Here is a 19,786-nt window from a genome sequence, read left to right as displayed (position 1 = left end):
TATATATATATTATATATAGTGACACTTAGGTTCTGTGTGTAAGATGCAGAGGAAACACACATGAATTTTATGCTTAGACTTGGGTCCTCTCCTTAGGATATCTTATTTTGTATATGCAAGCTTTTTTTTTTTTTTTTTTGGTACTGAGAATCAAACTTATGACTTTGAGCTTGCTAGGCACGTGCTATGCCACTGAGCTATTTTATACAGGCAGATATTACAAAATCCAAAATCTAAAAATACTGTGACCCCAGCCTTTCAAGTAAGAGCTCTGCCAGTCTCTGGGCCTTTCCTTTGCCAGTGCTACTCCACAGAACTGCCACAAGACAATCTACGTGTGACTGAAGTGCAGCAGTAATGCAAAAGGATTAATTTCAATATATTACCATTTCAATTTAATGCAAGTTAACATTTTAATCAAGGCTTTACAAAAGATTATGGAAATAACAGAGCAGCTGACAATTTGTTAGGTTAAGGCCATCTGGGGCTTTTTTTTTTTTGGGGGGGGGTACTTGGGATGAAACTCAGGACCTTGAGCTTGCCAGGCAGGGGCTTATACCACTGAGTGGTATCCCAGGCCCTCACCTGGGGTTTGAACTCAGATATTATAGTTTAAAAAACTAGTGGAAGCCTTGACATCAAGGGTCTAATGTATAAATTTCATCAATGTCAATTCACAATAAAAAATTTTATGAAAACATTAATAGCAATAGTGTTTTACCAGATTGAAATTGTTTTTATTATCAATTCTATAGACTTTAATTACAATGTAGTAATAAAATTATTTAGTATATGAGCGTGATGACACTTTTATTTCCCCCTTTCCCATCAGCATGAATAGCCTACTTGTCACATCAGGGAGTTCTGCAGAGGCACAGAAAGGTAAGGTCAAGCTTACAATGCCACAAGTCACGTGCTTTTCTCTCCCTGACAGACATGAGCTCAGATGTCAGCAACATGTGACCAGCCCTACCCACCATTTCCTCTGCAATGGGAGTCCCAATAGGTGAGCCTCCAGCCCTGCAGAATGAGGAAGACAGTGACAGAGCATGTGCACGGGAAGGACAGGCTAATGAGAACGGGACCTTAACCTGGTGTCCCCCACCTTTCTGAGAACACAAGGCTTACAGAGAAGATACACCACGTGGTCTGAGGCAAATGGTGCCCTTAGACCTTAGTGTCTCTCCTTTCTGCACATTACTGCAGCAGTTTGCAACTGAGACAACTGTACGTTTTTACTTATAATAGCTGCCAAGTTTACAAATGACTCTGAAAAATTTAGACAGATTCAAATTATTTTAATGACATCAGTTTTTTTTTTTGACATCAGTTTCACTTAATGCATTCCAAAGAAAAGATGTAGTAGGGAGTTTAGTGAAAAATTTCAGTAACTCACTGTTTATGTAACTTTTAGTGAGCAGAATAATGTACTATTAACAGTGATAGTTCATTAATCACTAAAATGCTTTACTTCCCCACAAAATTCTTTTAGTTCTCTTTAAACTTTGACAAACGAGGTCACTGACTAAGCTCAACATTCCCTAGCACAACTCAACGCACAGCTGAACGCTACATGGATTCAGCTGCCCCCGGGAACGCACTTGGACTCAGTGCAGCCAGCACTGGCAGGCACCATGGGAAAGGCACTCTAACTTTACAGTGAATGGTACACCATTCCTCTCGTGGGGCACGTGACCAGTGGGGCTCTGCATTTGGTTCTAGGTTTGGGGTTCTCTTCAACAAATATGACAAGAGAGAATGTAATTTTATGTTAGAAAACATGACAATACCACAAATACAATTTGTTTGCAATGGTACCCCAAAACTTTCTTCTTACCTGTACAAAATGACTCGGTGTTTCACTGCAAACTGAATGGATCTGTCCATTCACTATTGGAATTATCTTAGCTAAAGGCAGGCTCACACTGGAATAACTGAAAAATCATCACAGTAATTATTTTCTGAAATTATCTCACAAGCATTCAACATTTTAATTAGAAGCACTTATTCGACTGAGCCATCTCCCCAGCTCTACAATTGACTTAATAGCTAATTTAACTAATTTCTCTGCTAATTCTTATAGATGTATGCTTTTATGTATTTATTTTTAACAGAGAGCTATAACTCTTCCCAAGAATACTATTTTTGCTTTTTTGTTGTGAGCATTTTCCCATCTTCCTAAAAGTATTAAAGCTTTTGCCTTTTTTTATTTTTATTTTTATTTTATTTTATTTTTTGGTGGAACCGCGGATTGAACTCAGGCCCTTGTGCTTGCCAGGGAAGCGCTTATTCCACTGAGCCATCTCCCTGGCCCCATTGCCTTTTTTAAAGACAAGATTTCCTTACTTTGCCAAGTGGTTCAGGTTGCATTCAAATTCGTGATCCCCCTGCCTCAGCCTTCCACTGTCCGCAGCGGACTGGTCTGCAGTGATTACATGGTGGTCTGTCCTTTAGGTCTGACAAGTTTTACCCTCAGCTCTCTAGAGGTGAGCAGTAAATTTCTGCATTCAAGCTTTGCAGTGTGTGTGTGTGTGTGTGTGTGTGTGTGTGTGTGTGTGTGTGAATATAAGTAACTCTGTAAGAACATGGAATTACTGGTTAAAGGGCATGAACGTCCTTAGGGTGTTCCCAGAGTGAGGACATGCTTGCTTCATCACGACTTCTTTCCACACTGAGCACTATCTTTTTTGTCAATCTTTGCATGTCTGATGGGTGAGACGGTATCTTACAGGTCAAGTCTGTATTACTCTCAATTACTATAAATGTCAGATGGTTTTTACCCTTTATTTTGTTCCATATTCCTAAATATTCACCCTTCCTCCTCCTCCCATATGTTGGAATTGAATCCAGGGCCTGTTTCTGGAATTTACATTTATTAACTAATTCAGCATTTTACAAGTGACTTTTTTTTGGTACCAGGAATCAAATGCATGGCCTAATGCTTGCCAGGCAGGCACTATACCACTGAGTCATATCCCTGGCCCTTGTTTCGAAAATTAGAACATTAAATATTTTATAGAAAAACCACATTCACTGCTTTTCTTTTTAAATAATTTTTCACATTCTCAGCCTGTTATTTGTCCAGAGAACTTTATTTTCCTTTGTCAGATTTTAAGATTAACAAGTCAACCACCCTCTACTCTACAGAGGGTATTAACAGCACTCTGGGTATAATTCAGATTCATTCCAGGAGGCTAATTTTACATTTTCAGTTGATCTACTTGACTTTCTACGCATAAGATCCAATCACCTTCATATAACAATAGTTTTATTCTCTCCCTTTCAAACACTAATGCAACTTTTAAAAATAAGAATTTAACTTAGAAAAATCAAAGGTCAATTTACAGTTTATTAGAACTGTAAGGAAACTTAGAAAATAGTCAACTTCTTGGATTTGATCTTCAGAATTGGTTTCTTCCCAGATTTACTGCAACATTTACAATAAAAGAATGATGCTGAATAAATGTACCAATACCAAACATCTTTATATGCCTTCTGAATTTAATGGGAATCACTTTAGTATTTTAAAGTATGTTTGCTTTTTTTTAAAATTTAATGTATCAGTACAGGGTCTACAGGGTCTCACTACACAGATCAGACTCGTAATGATCCTCCTGTTTTCAGCCTCCCAAGCGCTGGGATTATAGGTGAGGGCCACCACGCCCAGTGTCTCACTCATCCTGGGGGCAGGGCCAGAACAAAATGCAGGGGATCGACTCTGGTCCCCGCACCTGCCTAAGCAGGCTCTTCAGTCAACTGAGCTATCTGGCTGGCCTTTATGTTTGCTTTTGATTGCAAATATTATTATATTATATAAAATTATTTTTATTTATTGGAAGTGGTTATCAATGAACATTTTGTTGAATACCTTTCAGTAATACGGATGATGTTTTTGGCCTAATAATTCATTAATGTTACAGTACTGCAGAATAATAAAAAATTCTGGGCCTTGATTTTAGACAGGAGTTCTAGCACACCTGGCTTTAACACTCCTCAGTTTTTAACCTGAAGTTATTTTTCTGTGCTACTGTTTCTACACTTGGACAATGAAGACAATTTTAGCACTTATTTCCTAAAAGTGTGTTAAAAATTCTGTGAGATACGTATTATTGTACTAGTGGACCAAAAAATATGGCTTCTATTTCTCAATTTATTTAGGATTCAATTTATAGTCTATCTCTTTCTCGCTTCTCTTTCCCTCTCTCTTCAGGTGATAAAACCTGGAGCCTTGCACTGCTGTGTTTAGGCAGCACGCCACCACTAAGGTACATTTCACTTATGCAGGACTTTTACATCTATATTCACAGTCTATATAGCTTTCCTTTTAGGTCCAATTTCATATTTCCTATTGTTTGTACTTTGATAGGACAGCTTTGGATTTTAAAATCCTCATTATACATTTAATATCATTAAAATATTCATATTATATATTAACATACGTGCTTAAATGCTTACATAATATAGAAAGCATATATATATTATAATCTATTGGTTTACACCATTTTCAGGTAATTCGCTTCAGAGGTCTGGATTAATAACATACACAAATAATTTTTTTTTTGGGCCATGCAGGATGCCTTCAGGGCAGGTCTGGTTTGGCTTGAGGATGAGGGGATTGAACCACAGCATCCTGAGCCTGACTGCTTTGTTTCAGCATGCACTTAAACACCTGAGCTAATGGACAGGCCCCCAATACATAAATAATGATGTTCATCAGAATCAATTAAACATCTTATTTCTCACTCGTACTATTTTTTTTTTTTGCGGAACCGGGGATTGAACTAAGGCCCCTGCACTTGCCAGGGAAGCGCTTACTCCACTGAGTCATCTCCCTGGCCCAAAGGCAGAAGGACTTTTTTTTTTTTTCTTTCTCCGAATGCCTTCAAGGCAGGTTTAGATGGCTTGAGTTGTGGGAATCGAACCACAGCAACCTGAGCCTGACTGCTTTGTTGAAGCAGCCACTAAAGAACTGACCTAATGGGCAGGCCCCACTTGTACTATTTGATTTTTATTTATTTATTTACTTTTTTGAGATGCAGCCTTGCTGTATAGTTTGGGCTGCCTTGAGCTTAGGGCAATTCCCCTGCTCCAGGCTTCTGCGAGCTGGGACCAAAGGCACGAGCCACCAACTCCAGCGGAAAAGCTGCTTGCTTTTTCTGGCTAGAACTTCCACTTGTTAACATTTAATGATGACAGTGGGTACAATGACTTCAAAAGAAGGCTCAAAATGTACCTGAGGAATAAAACTTCAATTCAAAGCAACACATCAGCTGGTGCATGCAAATGTAGAGAATAACTACTGAGGAGTTCCAAAAAGGCAGACGAGCAAGGGCTGGTAAGGCTGAAGGGTATTTATTTCCTCAGTGTATAAACAGCAAGAATTTATTCATGTTAAAGAAAACTATTCCAATTCTTTCTCACCATTTAGGAACTAATACTTAGCCACGTGAAGATTATAGTGACATTTTATTAACTGGAATATCCTGATCTTAAATGGATGGCAGGCTTGGTCTTGTTTTTTTTTTTGGCAGAACCAGGGATTTAACTCAGGCCCTTGCACTTGCCAGGGAAGCACTTATTCTGCTGAGCCATCTCCCCAGCCCTTCAGGCTTCGTCTTGAGCTGAAACTTATTTTTATGTAACTTAAAGGAGTTGTTAAAAAAGATCTTATGGTCACATTCAAATTTCTTCAGAAAATAAACTTTATGGATGTAAGTATTCTAAATGCTCAATGTCAACAGCCAATTGTTTTTCTGTACATAAGACAGGCCCCAGAGAGCTGTGCAAGTAATGGGTGCTGGGGGGATTGAACCGCAGTCCCTGTGTTTTGCCAAGCTTGTTCCAAGTAGGTGCTTTAGACCACTGAGCCATCTCACCAGCCCTCTTCTTTTCTTTTGGATAAGGACTCCACTGAAGCCTTGGCAGGACTCAAAGTCAGGACCTGTCTTCTTCAGCCTCCTGAGTGCTAGGATTACACTTGTGTACCACCATGCGTGGCTTTGTTCTTCATATGTTAATATGGGAGTTTCCTGTCAGTCAACACTAGTTTAGTACACATTATTTTCTTTCTTTCTTTCAAGACAGGGTCTCACTATGCAGTTTGGGCTGGCCTTGCGCTCACTTTTTGTAGCCCCCAGGCTGGTCTTGAACTTGCAGAGATCCTCTTGGTTCAATCTCCCAAGTGCTGGGATTATAGGCACGCACCACCACGCCCAGTTCCAAGGCTGCACCGTGGACGACCACAGCCAAGGCTGAGACCATACTGCACGTGGGGCCTGGGATCAAATTCAAGTCCTTGTGCTTGCCAGGTAGGTGCTTATGCCTCTGCACTATCTCTCCAGCATCCCGCCCCATTATCTTCTGAATGCGATACAAAAGTCAGAGGTCCTTAAGTAATGAGATTCTAATATAAAACCAATAGTGCTCATGTAGCAATAAACTATACAATAGGTCATAAGTTATCTTCTGACCTAGTAATAGTTATGAATTACATCACTAACAATAATACTAACTATAGTAAGGACAGAAAAAATATGTTTAAATAATTTCAGACATAATTATAACAAGATAATTCTACATATAATTGTAAGGAGATGATTTGCCAAGATGCCTAGTTATTATGACAAAAGTATGTTATTTACTTTGCGGAACCGGGGATTGAACTCAAGCCCTTCTACTTACCAGGCAAGTGCTTATTCTTCTGAGCTATCTCCCCAGCCCCAAAAGTATGGTATTTAATAAAGTATATTTATCTAAGTAACACAAGTCAATAATTAGAGAATACATTAAAATTTAAATATATTAACAGCTTTATATTCTAAAGAGTTAAAAAAATGGAATTCAGCTTACAGAAAAGTAGCTTAAGCAATCCAATATAAAGGCAAAGTGTTTTTGAAAAAAAATGCAAATTTTAATACTGCATCCAGAAGGAACTTCTGCCTATAGCTTATAAAGAAGTCATTGGTTTAAAAGTGTTTATTTAGTTAGAAAATGAGGAACTCAAATTTATGGTGTAGGATTTCTTTTTATCTGAAACTAAAAACATCAATAACAGGAGTTTAAAAGAGCACGCATTGTTGTGCTACTGTTTTAACATAGATTTTACCTTGCCATGGAGTTACTGGGTTGCAGGTCCTGCTCAGTAGGTCGAAAAAATGTAGCCATGTTGTCCAGAAGACTACTAAAACCTCGGTTCAAACAGGTGTTCAAAACTGTACTAAAATCTGGACTGTAAAAAAAATATGTATTAATGTTTAGATTCTTAATGGAAAAGGAAACAAATTCGATACGGTTACCTTTGAGAATCACCAATATTTGTGGTTGCAATCAAGTTTTTATAGAGTGAAATACTGTAAAAATTTATCAAGGAGCCATGTTTTAAAAATTAAGCATAAAACCAGATTGTTTAGGATGAGACAATGACAATATTTGTTATTTTGATGGAACTTTTTATTTTAGTCAGCACTTTGTGCAAGAGTTTTAAATAGTGTGACTTCACCTGAGGAAGCCCGAGCCCTCCAACGGACACAGACCACTGGTTCGGCTGTAGCGTGCTCTTTTAAACTCCTGTTATTGATGTTTTGGTTTCACATAAAAAGAAATCCTACACCATAAATTTGAGTTCCTCATTTTCTAACTAAATAAACACTTTTAAACTAATGACTTCTTTATAAGCTATAGGCAGAAGTTCCTTCTGGATGCAGTATGCTTGTCTCTTAACTTCTTAAAGGAGCTGGGAGATGGCTCAGTGGAATAAGTGCTTCCCTACAAGCGCAAGGACCTGAGTTCAATCCCCGGTTTTGCAAAAAAAAAACAAAAAAACAACCAAACCAAACTTCTTAAAGCAACTGTCTATCCTCTCAGTCTCTGAGTTCTCTTTCCAATCTGGTTATCTGAACAGCTTCTGCAAAGCCTCCCACGGGGCCACCTACAGCTCCATCTTGTCCCATCCAATGCCACCGATCTGTCCTTACTTCACTTGGCCTTTTGGGTGCATATGGGACAAGCAGCCATCCTCCTTGAGATATTTTTGTCCCTGACGCCTTCCAGCACAGCTCATTCTTTTGGTGTTTTTCCATTGCACAAACAGCACCTGCACAGCCCTTTCCTGGCTTTTCCTCCTCCTCCCAAACCCTACGTTTCGGCATATGTGTGTAGTCTTCTTTCAGCATCATCTCCCCTATTGGGGTATCTTTAAGTATCACGTTTAAGTTGATTAATCTCAAACTGGTATCTTTATTCGTAAACTTTCTCGAGTTCAAGATTTAAATTTAAGTGCCTAACACACACAGTCACTTGGACACTTCATATACTTCTCAAACCTAATGCAGTCAAAACTAAGTGACAATTTCTACCTCAAATGCTTAGCCCCAAACACTAAGAGTCACTCCTGCTACTTATTTCACAAGCACTACTAGTTCAACCTTCAGAATCAATCTGTTATTTAACAACCTGACATTGCAGCCACCGCTACCACTCAGTCAAGCTACGTTCATCTCACGGTTAGATTACTCTACCTCTTCAAACTGGTTCCCTTCTTCCATTCTTACCTGTTTATAGTCAAGTCATCATAGAGCAATGATAGAGATACTTTCATAAACATAGATAATGTCACTACCCTGTTTAAAAGTCTCCACTGGCCTTCCATAAATCTTGGAGTAAAACAGAACCAAGGAGTAACCTATGGCTTTTCACATTGCATAAAAAATGTGGGAGGTGCACACATGCAAATGACAGTAAGTTTCTAACACCAAATAGATAATGATAAAATGAAAAACTAGCAGCTCACAAATACAAACAAATGCCTCCCATGGACTACAAGTCCAACAACTTCTCGGCAGGCCCGGCCCATTTCTCCAACCTCGCTTCCCCCTCCATCCTCTAGTCCCTGCTCTCCTGTGGCACGGCCTCCTTGCTGCTCCTGGAGGAAGCCAAACACTAGGGTCTCTGCACCTTTTCTCCCGCCTGGAGCTGTACTCTCCCTGAATGAAGGCTCCCACCCATGGGGCGGGGCATTTCCACTTACATGAAATCTCACAGAGCTCTTTCCCAGCCTATTAAAAACAGCATCGTTGGTCACTTTTTAGCCTCTTCTTTGTTGTTTTTTTCAAAGACAAGGTTCCTTCTCCCTTACAGCCCCATCAGCATTTATTATTGGTTGATTTCTTGATCAGAGTTATTCTTTCTGGAAATGTTTTAATTTGCATCACTCAAACAACCAGTGATGTTGAAGATCTTTTTCATGTCTTTATTTGCTGTTAGTATTCCTTCATCTGAGAAGTGTGTATTCATCCTGATGCCAATTTTTTGGATTGGGTCTCTGAGTTTTGGAGGTCTGATTTTGTTTTTAATTCCTGATGTGTTCTAGATAGAAATCCTTTGAGGAACAACTAGCTGTAACTTTTTCTACTCTGTACTGTCTTTTCACTCTGGTATTGATTTCTTTTGCTGTGCAAAAGCTTATTATTATTATTATTATTTTTTTGAGACAAAGTTTCACTATGTAGTTCAAGCTGGTCCTAGACTTACTTTGTTCAGCTCAGGTGGGCCTCAAACTCACAGTGATCCTCCTACCTGAGCCTCCCAAGGGCTGGGATTACCAGTGCGCCTCCATGCCTGGCTATGCAAAAGCTTTTAAGTAAGGTGCGATCCTAGCTGGTGACTGTTAGCAGTATTTCCCGTACGGCCTGCGTTTTGTTCACGAGGGCTCTGCCTACACCTATGTCTCCATGACTTCTACTTACTTTCTCTTCCAGGAGACTGTTTTTAACATTTAGATCTTTGTTTCATTCTGACTTTAGTTCAGGGCATGCTACTTTTAGTCTTTGGCATGTGGAAGGCCAGTTTTTCCAGCACCATTTATTAAGGAGGCTGTCTGTCTTCCAGTGAACACGTTTGGCTCCTGTGTCAAAGACATGGTGGCTTAGTGTATTTGGAGTTGTGTCTGCAGGTTTGAATCTGTTCTACTGATCCTCAGGTCTGTTTTCTTTTCCCCCACCAGTATCACACTGTTTTATCACAATAGCTGTGTGTATAATTTTAGGTCAGGAATTGTGAGGCCTCCTGCCTTGCCTTTGTTGCCCAGAATTGCTTTTGCTAATCTCTTCTGGTTCCAAATGAATCTTAGGAATGTTTTCTCTAGTTCTGTGAGCGATGCTCATGGTACTTTGTTTGGGATTGCATTAAATCCATGTAACAGTTCTGGAATTAGGGCCATTTCCACTATGTCAGTTCTCATCATGAGCAAGGGATATCTTTCCATTTTGTGGTACCCTTTTCAATCTCTCTTTCAGAGTACTGTAGTTTTCAATGTGTATATCTTTTATTTCTTTTGTTAAATCAATTCCTAAGTATTTCTTTTTTGAATGGTACTATGAAGGATGTGGTTTCCCCAGTTTTTCTCTCTGTGAATTTGCTGCTTGTGTATAGGAGTGCTACTGATTTTTGAGTGCTCCAGTATCAGTGGGAGTGTAGTCTATACAGGAACTGTGTAAGTTAGTGTGCAGATAAAAAATTAGGATTAGTGGTCCCATTAAACTAGCTATTGCCTTTTGGGGTATCTTTCCAGAAGGATAAAAACAATCACACCACAGTAATATTTGCAGACTCATGTTTATAGCAGCACAGTTTGTAATAGTTAAATCTTGGAAACAACCCAAATGCCCATCCACAAGAAACAGATAAAAAAAGATTTTTTTATATAATGGAGTACTACTCAGCCATAAAGAAGGATACACTGAAGACTTTTATAGGTAAATGAATGCAAGAGGAGACCATACTCATAAGTGAAATAAATGAGATTCACATGTGTAAACATCATATTGTCTCCCTAGTATGAAAATCTCAACAAGTAAGTAAGAAAGACCCCAAAAGTATAATAGATATTGTGAATAGGGAAGAAACTGTTCAAAAGAAATGAAAAATTTGTGATGGGAGAAAGGACAAAGAAAGGGAAATGAAAAAAATATAAATGCACACATAAAATAGTTACGATAGTTACATAGCTAGTTTCTTTTAGTTCATTGAAAAGAAAGGTTTGTGTTAATATTATTTGGACAATATTCCATGCCTATATCTTGTACTCTGAATAACTACTATGAAGATAACAATATGCAATGTATTAATTATTGTTACTCTCCTACTAGCCTGTTTTGAAACTATTTTATCGTTATTTTAGGTTTTTTCTCTTTAAATAAAAAAAAGTAAAAGGCAAGGTCTTGCTGTGCAGCACAAGTTTGCCTCCAGCTCACTGTGCAGCTCAGGCTAGCCTCCGGCTCAAGATGCTCCTTCAGCCTCAGCCTCCTTGCCTCAGTCTCCCAAGTGCTGGGATTATAGTAGTGCACTGCCATGTCTCTTTAGCCTCTTAACTTGTTCATGCTCATAAAAGTTTTAAGAATTTGACATTTTATTCACTTTATTAGTTTATTTTTTTCTCCCACTAAAATATAAGTTCCAGGAGAGTTGCGCCACTAACATGTAAACCAACTCTTCTTGCAAAGCTGGCTGTTGACCATGTGCTCACACACAGAGGCACACTACCTTACTGCTAATGGAGGACTATGGCTTTGACTTTGGGAATCTCGGCACAGGTGACAGTTACAGCATTAGCAGTGTATACTACTGGCTGGGGCCTGGGAGTTAGCTCAGCAGTATAAGGGCCTGCCTGGCAAGCGCAAGGTCTGGAATTTGATCCCTGGTACAAAAAAAAAGTATTTATTATGGCTGGGATGAAGGATGAAGTAAGCATAAATACCTTAGAAATACAGCATTTAAAGGAAAGCAGAATCAGAAGAACTATGAAAAAAATGGTCTGAGATGTAGAAGAGAAAGAATACTGTATTGTCATGGCAGTCATGTGACAAAAGAATTTCATAAAGGCTTGACTACCAGTGTCAAATATCAGAGAAAGGTGAATTAAGATGAACATTACAAATTCTCTGGATTTGGAAAAAGATTGCTCATAATCTTTTCTTTTTTGTCTCTTCAAGACAGGGTCTCACTATGCAGTTCAGGTTGGCCTTGAGCTCACTTTGCAGCCCAGGCTGGTCTTGAACTCACATCGATCCTCCTGCCTCAGCCTCCAGAGTGCTGGGATTAGAGGGGTGTGCCACCATTCATGGGATTAGAGGGGTGTGCCACCATTCCCAGCTCCTGATACTCTCTGCTAGAGCTTCACGGAGTGCCTTGGTAAAATATGAGTAAGGAGAAAAGTAGGAAGTACTACTGTAGAAAAAGGTCTAAACTGTGATGAACCCAGACGGTGGATTTATAGCTCAGTTAACCTAAAACTGCTGACTAAAGAGCCTTTAATTACTGTAGGGAGGCACAGAGTACCTTAATTTAAAAGAGATTTTGATGCTTTTAACCACTTAAGATAAAATGTACTAATATTCATTCTTTCACAATGATAAAATTACCTTAAAAAGTGTCAATGGTTCAGCCAACATTACAGAGCTAATAAGTACAAGAGGCAACACTGAATTTGGGCATGTGGTGCGCTAAAGCAGTCTGGTGCTTTTTCCAGTTTACAGCATGATTCTCTTTGGGTGATTCAAAACAGTAATGCTTTAGGAAGAAGTAAACATTTTTTTTTTTTTTTTTTGGTGGAACCGGGGATTGAACACAGGACCTTGTGCTTGACAGGGAAGCACTTATTCTAATAAGCCATCTCCCTGACGCAGAAGTAAAAATTTTTAACATTTAATGTTTTTAGGAATATTATAATCTACTCTAAAAAAGTTTAGGCAGCAGGTGAATATATTGTTTTAAGCTGGAGTATGAGCATGTGACTCTGTGTGTGTGGGCGTGTGTGTTACATACAAGTAGATGCAGGCATGTGTATATACTTGAGGGCTAGATTCGTATCGCCCCAACTGACATGCAGTGACTTCAAGTTGTTAGCCTAAGATCTGCTGCAACGTAATGTCGGTTTCTGATGTCTTAGTGTTAACTTTTTTCTTCTCCAGACCTGATTGTTAAACAGTTACTGCTAATTCATGGTGTATTATACTGGAATGCTTTTTACAAAATATAAATATTAACTACCCTCCAGCTCCTCAACCAGTGTATCAGGATCCATATAGTCCAGGAAAGGGGGTGGGCAATGTGGGTATCTTAAAAATCAATCCCTGCTTTCCTCAGTTTAAGTAGGAAACTCTGTGTAAAGCAAGAAATAAGATTCAAAATTTAACACAATATTAGGCCAAATGTATTGCTCAGGAAAAACTCAAAAATGGTCTTAGGCACATTCAAAATAGAAATACGTCTTCCCTGTTATGTACCAACTACATACCTTTCCAACATGTCTCTAGTTTCATTGAGAAGTTTAATAGTGGTAATGTCCCTGGAAGAAAGCCCACAAGCCTGTAAAATTAAAATGCCAGAGTTCAGGGTTTCAAATATTCATACAAGATCAAAAAGAGACTAACCACATACACAAACATAAGAGTTTAGAAAATCTAAAGTCTATGTTCAGTCAAAAAGCAAAACCCCCATCTCAAAAAGCAGGCAGTAGTATTTAAAACACAGTCAAGGAATACTTTGTAAGGTCCTTGTATATTTGACCATTTTTCTTTAATCATTCTGAATTTAATAAGGATGTGCGGTTTTTTCTTCAATCATCTACTGGAGTACGTCCATTCAATGTGAAGTCTTAGGTTTTAACTCAGTTCAGCTATGATTTGGTTCATCATTCTTTTTTTAAGCCATATCTTTGAATTATTTTATTTCTAGTTCCACTGTGGAATTTTAAAATTTGGAAATTGTTTTATAGTGCCAGAAAGTTTTAAATTTTTTTCCCCCTGCTTCTTCTTGGGGCCCTATTTTAAAGTAAGTCTTCTCCAGTTTCTTTCATTAACACAAACCCATCTGTCCCCCTTTTACACCTTTACCCCCAAATCCTGGGGCACTGTTATATGCAGTACACGTTTTGTGTCCTCATGAATGTAGGATGTCCTGACACCCAAGACCATCTCTGGGATCTTCAGGGGACCGAGAGGTCTGCAGGCAGTCAGAAGACAGTACTCTGGTCTGTGGGACTCTGTCTGAGGTGTGGGACTGAGGCCTTGCTCTTCTAAGGTTATTCTTGTTGTGAAGTGAGTGATTCTTATCCCAGCTGCAAAAAATATGGGTTTGGGGCTGGAGAGATGGCTCAGTGGTCTAAAGCACCTACTTGGAACAAGCTTGACAAAGCATAGGGACCGCAGTTCGAACCCCAGCACCACATGCCAGCCAGCCCCGCCCCCTGGCGGGCTGAGCTGGCCACACACACACACACACACACACACACACAATAAATAAATGTTAAAATAAATAAATATTTAAAAAAAATATGGGTTTAATCCAACTTATAAACGAAAAACTACCAATTTAAAAATAAGCTATATAACTTATAATCTTTGGCATTTCTATTATTCTTTTTTTTTAATTTTACATTTATTTATTTTGTGTGTGTGTGTGTGTGTGTGTGTGGGGCCAACTCAGCACACCAGGGGGCGCGGCTGGCTGGCATGTGGTGCTGGGGGATCGAACCGTGGTCCCTGTGCTTTGCTAAGCTTAGTTTGTTCCAAGTAGGTGCTTTAGACCACTGAGCCATCTCTCCAGCCCCATTTCTATTATTCTTAATCAATGGATAACTTATATGTGTCTCCTGAATTTCCTGAGTAATGTACATGTTTTCCTCAGATTCCCAGCATGTGTCACAGTGTCTGCTACATGACTATTAATGTCATTTGTTGGGCATCTAAAATTGTAAGTGACAAAACAGGAAATCAGTTATACGTACTTTGTTTCCTACATTAATGAGGGTTTATTTAAATTGTGGAAATACATGTCTTTCAGTCCCTTTTCAGGAGCCTCAGAAACCTAAATTTTGAAACACAGCAACAAATATATTAAACAGAACAACTGGCTTGTGGGATGGTTCTGAATTAAGCACCTGAACTGCTAATGGAGTCTCTTCATCTGGCATCATAAAATGGCATAAAAAAGATTTGGATCCATCTTTATTAATCCAAGAAGAAGATTTATGCTCCTCAACAAGAGTTCTTATTTCTTTTAGTTTTTGCTCCAAGTCCAACAGAGACAAAGAATGTTTAAGAGAAACACTGGAAAAAGAGAAAAGAAAACTGGAATAAATTTTAACTATGTAACAAATATATCCTTATATAAATTCTCTTCTTACCAGGCTACTACTTAAAATTCTGTTTCTTCTGGTCAAACCTGAAACTGGTAACTATACCAGAATAAAGAAATAAATTAGTCATAAGATAAGGACCATTACTATAGAGCTCAGAAAAACTTGTTGCAATTTTTGTAAGAAAATTATTATTACAATTATTGACATGATTAGTGTAACTGGGAGATAAAAGCCACAGAAGCATATTTTGATGATCTTTTATCTCATAACTAAATATTTCTGATTAGTTTGGAAATTAATCAACAAGTGGAATACCATAACTTTCCCCTAGGACCAAAAGGTACTCATGAAGAAAGGGGATTTTGCAATACAATACCCAGGGATGGTACCTATAAGATTACAAAGCATTTTGTAAAACATTATTTATGTTACCCCCTACATTAGAACAACTCTAATTTTTCTTTTATTTATCAGAATCAAAGTCAGAAAAGCCAAAGAAAAACACCTCACCTTCCTAAAATTTTCTGCACAGCTTGTTTAATGACAGTGATCAATTCTGTCAGGCCTATTAAAGGACAAACAAAATTAAAAGCCTTGCTCACTTGAAAAATTGCTCCATCATACAAATCAATAAAGCAAGATTCATAGAAAGGCCATAAATAAAGGCTCACCGTCTCCCAGGAGGTGCTGAATGCTGGATAAATACTGCTGCTGGACATCCGGGGGTGCAAGGACTGTCTGTCAAAACAGAAATGAGGCTAAGTGATCTTTTTAATTAATAAAGAAGCAATATTTTCCATATAACTTGAGGTGAGATTTTTTAGGATCTGGAATGACAAGATAAACGAGATTCCTCAGCATATCAAAAAAGTCTATTTTGTAAAAGATGAAGAAATTATCAGGATAAATAATATTCAGTTAAACTTTGAACCTGTTGAAAGAAAGGCCAGTATGCGCTTAAGTGTGTTACACTTACTGTGCCATTTTTGCCAACTGCTGCATTATCCAGGTAAATATATCCACCAATTATGTTTAACTGGACCCGCAGAAGAACTACCAGCATACAGGTACTATATACAGCCACAATACTTCTTGTGAAACCTGCAGAGAGAAGAAACTCTTTGGTATTGTTGTCAAGGTATCAACAAATATATAAAATCATGAATTATCCCTATGACTTTTTGTTTTTTACAAAATACCTTTAAAATATATTTGTAATGGTGTCAAATACAAAAATAAAAAAAATCCAAAAATATTTCACACTTAAACCCAACTCCTTACAACTTACTTAGAATAATTTAAGTCTGACTTCTTAGTTGAAGTGATAACCAATAAAAATATGTTGGGTAGAAAAAATATTCTATTAGCTTAGGAAGGAAGAGAGATGCTGAGAGCTGCAGCCTCAACAGAGCTGTCCGAAGAGTGAGCATAAAAGGGAGAGAGGACACTGAGCACAAAGTGCTCTCATGTCCATGACAGAGAAGACAGGAGATGCCCAGTAAGGGCAGGAGACAGTGTGGGAAGCCAGGGAACACAGCAGAGGCGTGGAATGTCCAAGGTGTGGGAGTGAGCAGAGGTGGTGACTGCTGCTAAGGCGTCTACCAGAAGGAAAACGTGCCCGTGCACTCAGCAACAGACAGTTACTACTGACCTTCAACTAACAACATTCTTTAAAATATAATGCTAATGATATTAGTACCTCACACAGGCGTATGCAGCCTAAGGCAATTTCTCACATCATTATAAGGACTACAGTAATACTACCACCAGCACCATCTCCATCACCACTACTCACTATTTGCTATGACTAGATATTGATTCATTTATTTTATGAGTATTATTTTATTTAATTGTAATGACAACTCCATAAGCTCATAAAGAGGCATTCACATAACACAGTACATAAATTTTCCTTTATAAAAAGCTTAAGGATGTGCATTTCTGTAGGCTTACTTATTATCTTCAGATCCTCCCATATTTCGAGCTTGTTTGAAGGTCTAAAAAAAAAAAATCAGATAATAGGTAAGATAATAAAAATTTTGAACTTTTTTTTTTTTTTTTTTGGCGGAACCGGGGATTGAACTCAGATCCTTGCATTTGTCAGTCAAGCACTTATCCTGCTGAGCCATCTCCCCGGCCCCTAATGTTTGATATAATATTATTCCTTTCTTTCTTTTTCCTTTTTTTTTTTTTGGCGAAAGCGGGGATTGAACTCAGGCCCTTGAGCTTGCCAGGGAAATGATTATTCCATTGAGCCATCTCCCCGGCCCCCCAAAATTTTGAACTTTATAAATTTACATTTAATTTTTAAAATTAAAACCAATATAAGCATCTGAAGAAAATCCCACAGTATAACAAGAAATAATTATAATTCTAGTAACAAGGTTAGGAAGATTTTTCACAGTACAAATTCTTCTCATCTTCTCTATCTTACTGAGCATATGCAGACATGTGCTATAAAACCATAGGAAAATCAGGAAAAGTCTTTCTTTCCCTTATGTGCCATTTTACAAATAATGAAATAGATCTTGCATATATGTGTTTTGTTTTAAAGTACAGTTATGGACATACAAATTCGTTTCTATATTAAATGCATAACGCACTACCATTATTAGCCTCCTGCTGTCCAAACTGCACATCTTTGCTCATCGGAACACAGGGACTCTGACTTAACCAGGCGGCGAGAGCCTGCGGCCCCAAGGTGATCACAGTCTGAGGGCGTCGCGTAAGGGGACGGGAAGTGGAGGCAGCCTGAGTTGCAGGGGGTGAGTGGTGGGTGGATTGCAGGGTCCTTTCTGGCCCCCAGCTCTTTCTTGGCTTCTGCCCAACCACTGTGCAGTGAACTGCCCCGCTTCACCAGGCCCATCCACCAGGACACTGCCTCAGCTCGGCTCTGCGGCACAGGAAGCCACCCGCATCCGCTGAAACTGTAAGTGAATATGTACCTTTTCTCCTCTAAGTTCTTTTTTGAGGCATCTGGCCACAGGGAGAAGACCCAACACAGGGCTGCTGGCTTTTTAACTTAATTTCACTGACCTTACATGTGCATTTCCTTTTTCTACACCAGAAACCTGTGAGACAGACATGATTACTGATGCTTGCTCCCTCAAGCCATGTACATTAGCTGTAAAATTACAGTAGAGATATTAAAAAGGGCCTGAAGTTTTGTTCTGTCCATTCTCTGTGCCAAAGAACCACACATTTCATGAAAGATACTGAAGCAAACTTCTTTTTTAAGTCACTTAGCACAGTTTCTGTCTTTGTGGTTATAGCACCTATTAGATTTATATTTAGATTATTACTACCAATACTCAGATCTTGCTTTGTAAACATGCAAATGTATTTTCATAATTATGCAAAATATTTATATGGTTCTAAGCTAAAATTTGTAAAACGGTGTGGTGGGACACGCCCTTAATCCCAGCACTGGGGAGGCTGAGACAGGAGGATCACTAAGAGTTTGAGCTGCATATCCAGACTTGTACAAAATAATTAATTAAAAACAATAATAATAAAATTTGTACAGCTCCAAACATTCAAAAAATATATGTTCTTATCCCTCTTCATTTTGTCCTTTATTCACAAGTTAAGTGTTCTAAATCTGTAAGCCAGGTGTGGTGTTGCACACCTGCAATCTCAGAACTCTGGCAAGCTGAGGCAGAAGGATCACAAGTCTGAGCCCAGCAAGAGGAACTCCACAACATAGAGGTCCTGCCTCAAAATAAAGGAAAGGCCTGGGGATGCAAATGCACACAAAAGCCCTGGGTTCAATCCCCACTACCACCACCACCACCACCACCACCACCACCAAAACCAGTATTTATTTTCTAGTATTTTACTTTCTATAAGGAAATATGTATTAATATATTCACATCTATACCCTTAAATAAATGGAATGATATCACAGTATTTTTATTTACTTTAAAAAAAATAGCTTTTAGGTCCCAGGCCAGGCGCAGCGTGGGTGAGACCCTCTTCCACCCCTTGGGACTCCCCCCACCACTCCGCAGCACCTCCCCCACCCCGTCTGCTGAGTAGGAATTTCTGGCCGCGTTCCAGGAACCCCCAGACCCAGTCCTAGCCCAAGCCCAGCGAGTGTGTGGGAAAGCTTCCAGCTATCCTACGCCAGTGGGACCTACTGGTTCCAGCCCAGGTGCAGCGTGGGTGACACCCTCTTTCACCCTCTTGGGATGACCCCATCACTCTGTAGTACCCCCCATACCCCGCCCACATAGTAGGAATTTCTGTCACATTCTGGGAACCCCCAGATCCAGTCCTAGTCTAGGCCCAGTGAGTGTGTGGGAGAGCTGCCTCTCCCCGCTACTCTACCTTGTCCCTTCCAGACTCAGCTCAGGCCAGGGATATAGGCCTGGGGTGAAATCCTTCAGTTGCAATCTCTGCAGAGAGTATAGGGGACATAACCACCCAGCTAGTCCAGGAGCAGAATATCTTGCCAGAGGGGCATAACAGGTTCACCCCCAAGGGCAGCAACAGGAAGGAACTGAGCACAGCAGCCAGACCCAAGCCAGGCACAGCTGGATAAATCCAAACTTTGTAGATCTACACCTGAACTTCAGTAGGTGCTAAGGTTATAACTGCAACAAACATCTACAACAAAGGTCAGAAGACAGTGCTACACAAAATGACAA

At 39.2% G+C, this 19,786-nt stretch overlaps 1 protein-coding gene across 2 annotated transcripts in view; it reads right to left on the bottom strand.

Annotated features, from left to right (window-relative positions):
* Positions 1-19,786, bottom strand: part of Pex3 (peroxisomal biogenesis factor 3) — a 47,516-nt gene that overhangs the window by 2,511 nt on the left and 25,219 nt on the right. For both annotated transcript variants that reach the window (XM_004628550.3, XM_023712190.1), the window contains exons 4-11: positions 17,091-17,134; positions 16,114-16,238; positions 15,809-15,875; positions 15,648-15,702; positions 14,937-15,105; positions 13,293-13,363; positions 7,107-7,229; positions 1,839-1,935 (exon numbers count right to left, since the gene is read on the bottom strand). In XM_004628550.3, the coding sequence (XP_004628607.1) occupies positions 1,839-1,935; positions 7,107-7,229; positions 13,293-13,363; positions 14,937-15,105; positions 15,648-15,702; positions 15,809-15,875; positions 16,114-16,238; positions 17,091-17,134 (751 nt within the window). The remainder of the gene's footprint in view (positions 1-1,838; positions 1,936-7,106; positions 7,230-13,292; positions 13,364-14,936; positions 15,106-15,647; positions 15,703-15,808; positions 15,876-16,113; positions 16,239-17,090; positions 17,135-19,786) is intronic.

The sequence above is a fragment of the Octodon degus genome, unplaced genomic scaffold (assembly GCF_000260255.1).
Source record: "Octodon degus isolate 3935 unplaced genomic scaffold, OctDeg1.0 scaffold00024, whole genome shotgun sequence".
NCBI lineage: Eukaryota > Metazoa > Chordata > Mammalia > Rodentia > Octodontidae > Octodon > Octodon degus.
The sequence above is the reverse complement of the archived record's forward strand: the minus strand, read 5'-3'. Positions and strand labels throughout refer to the sequence as shown.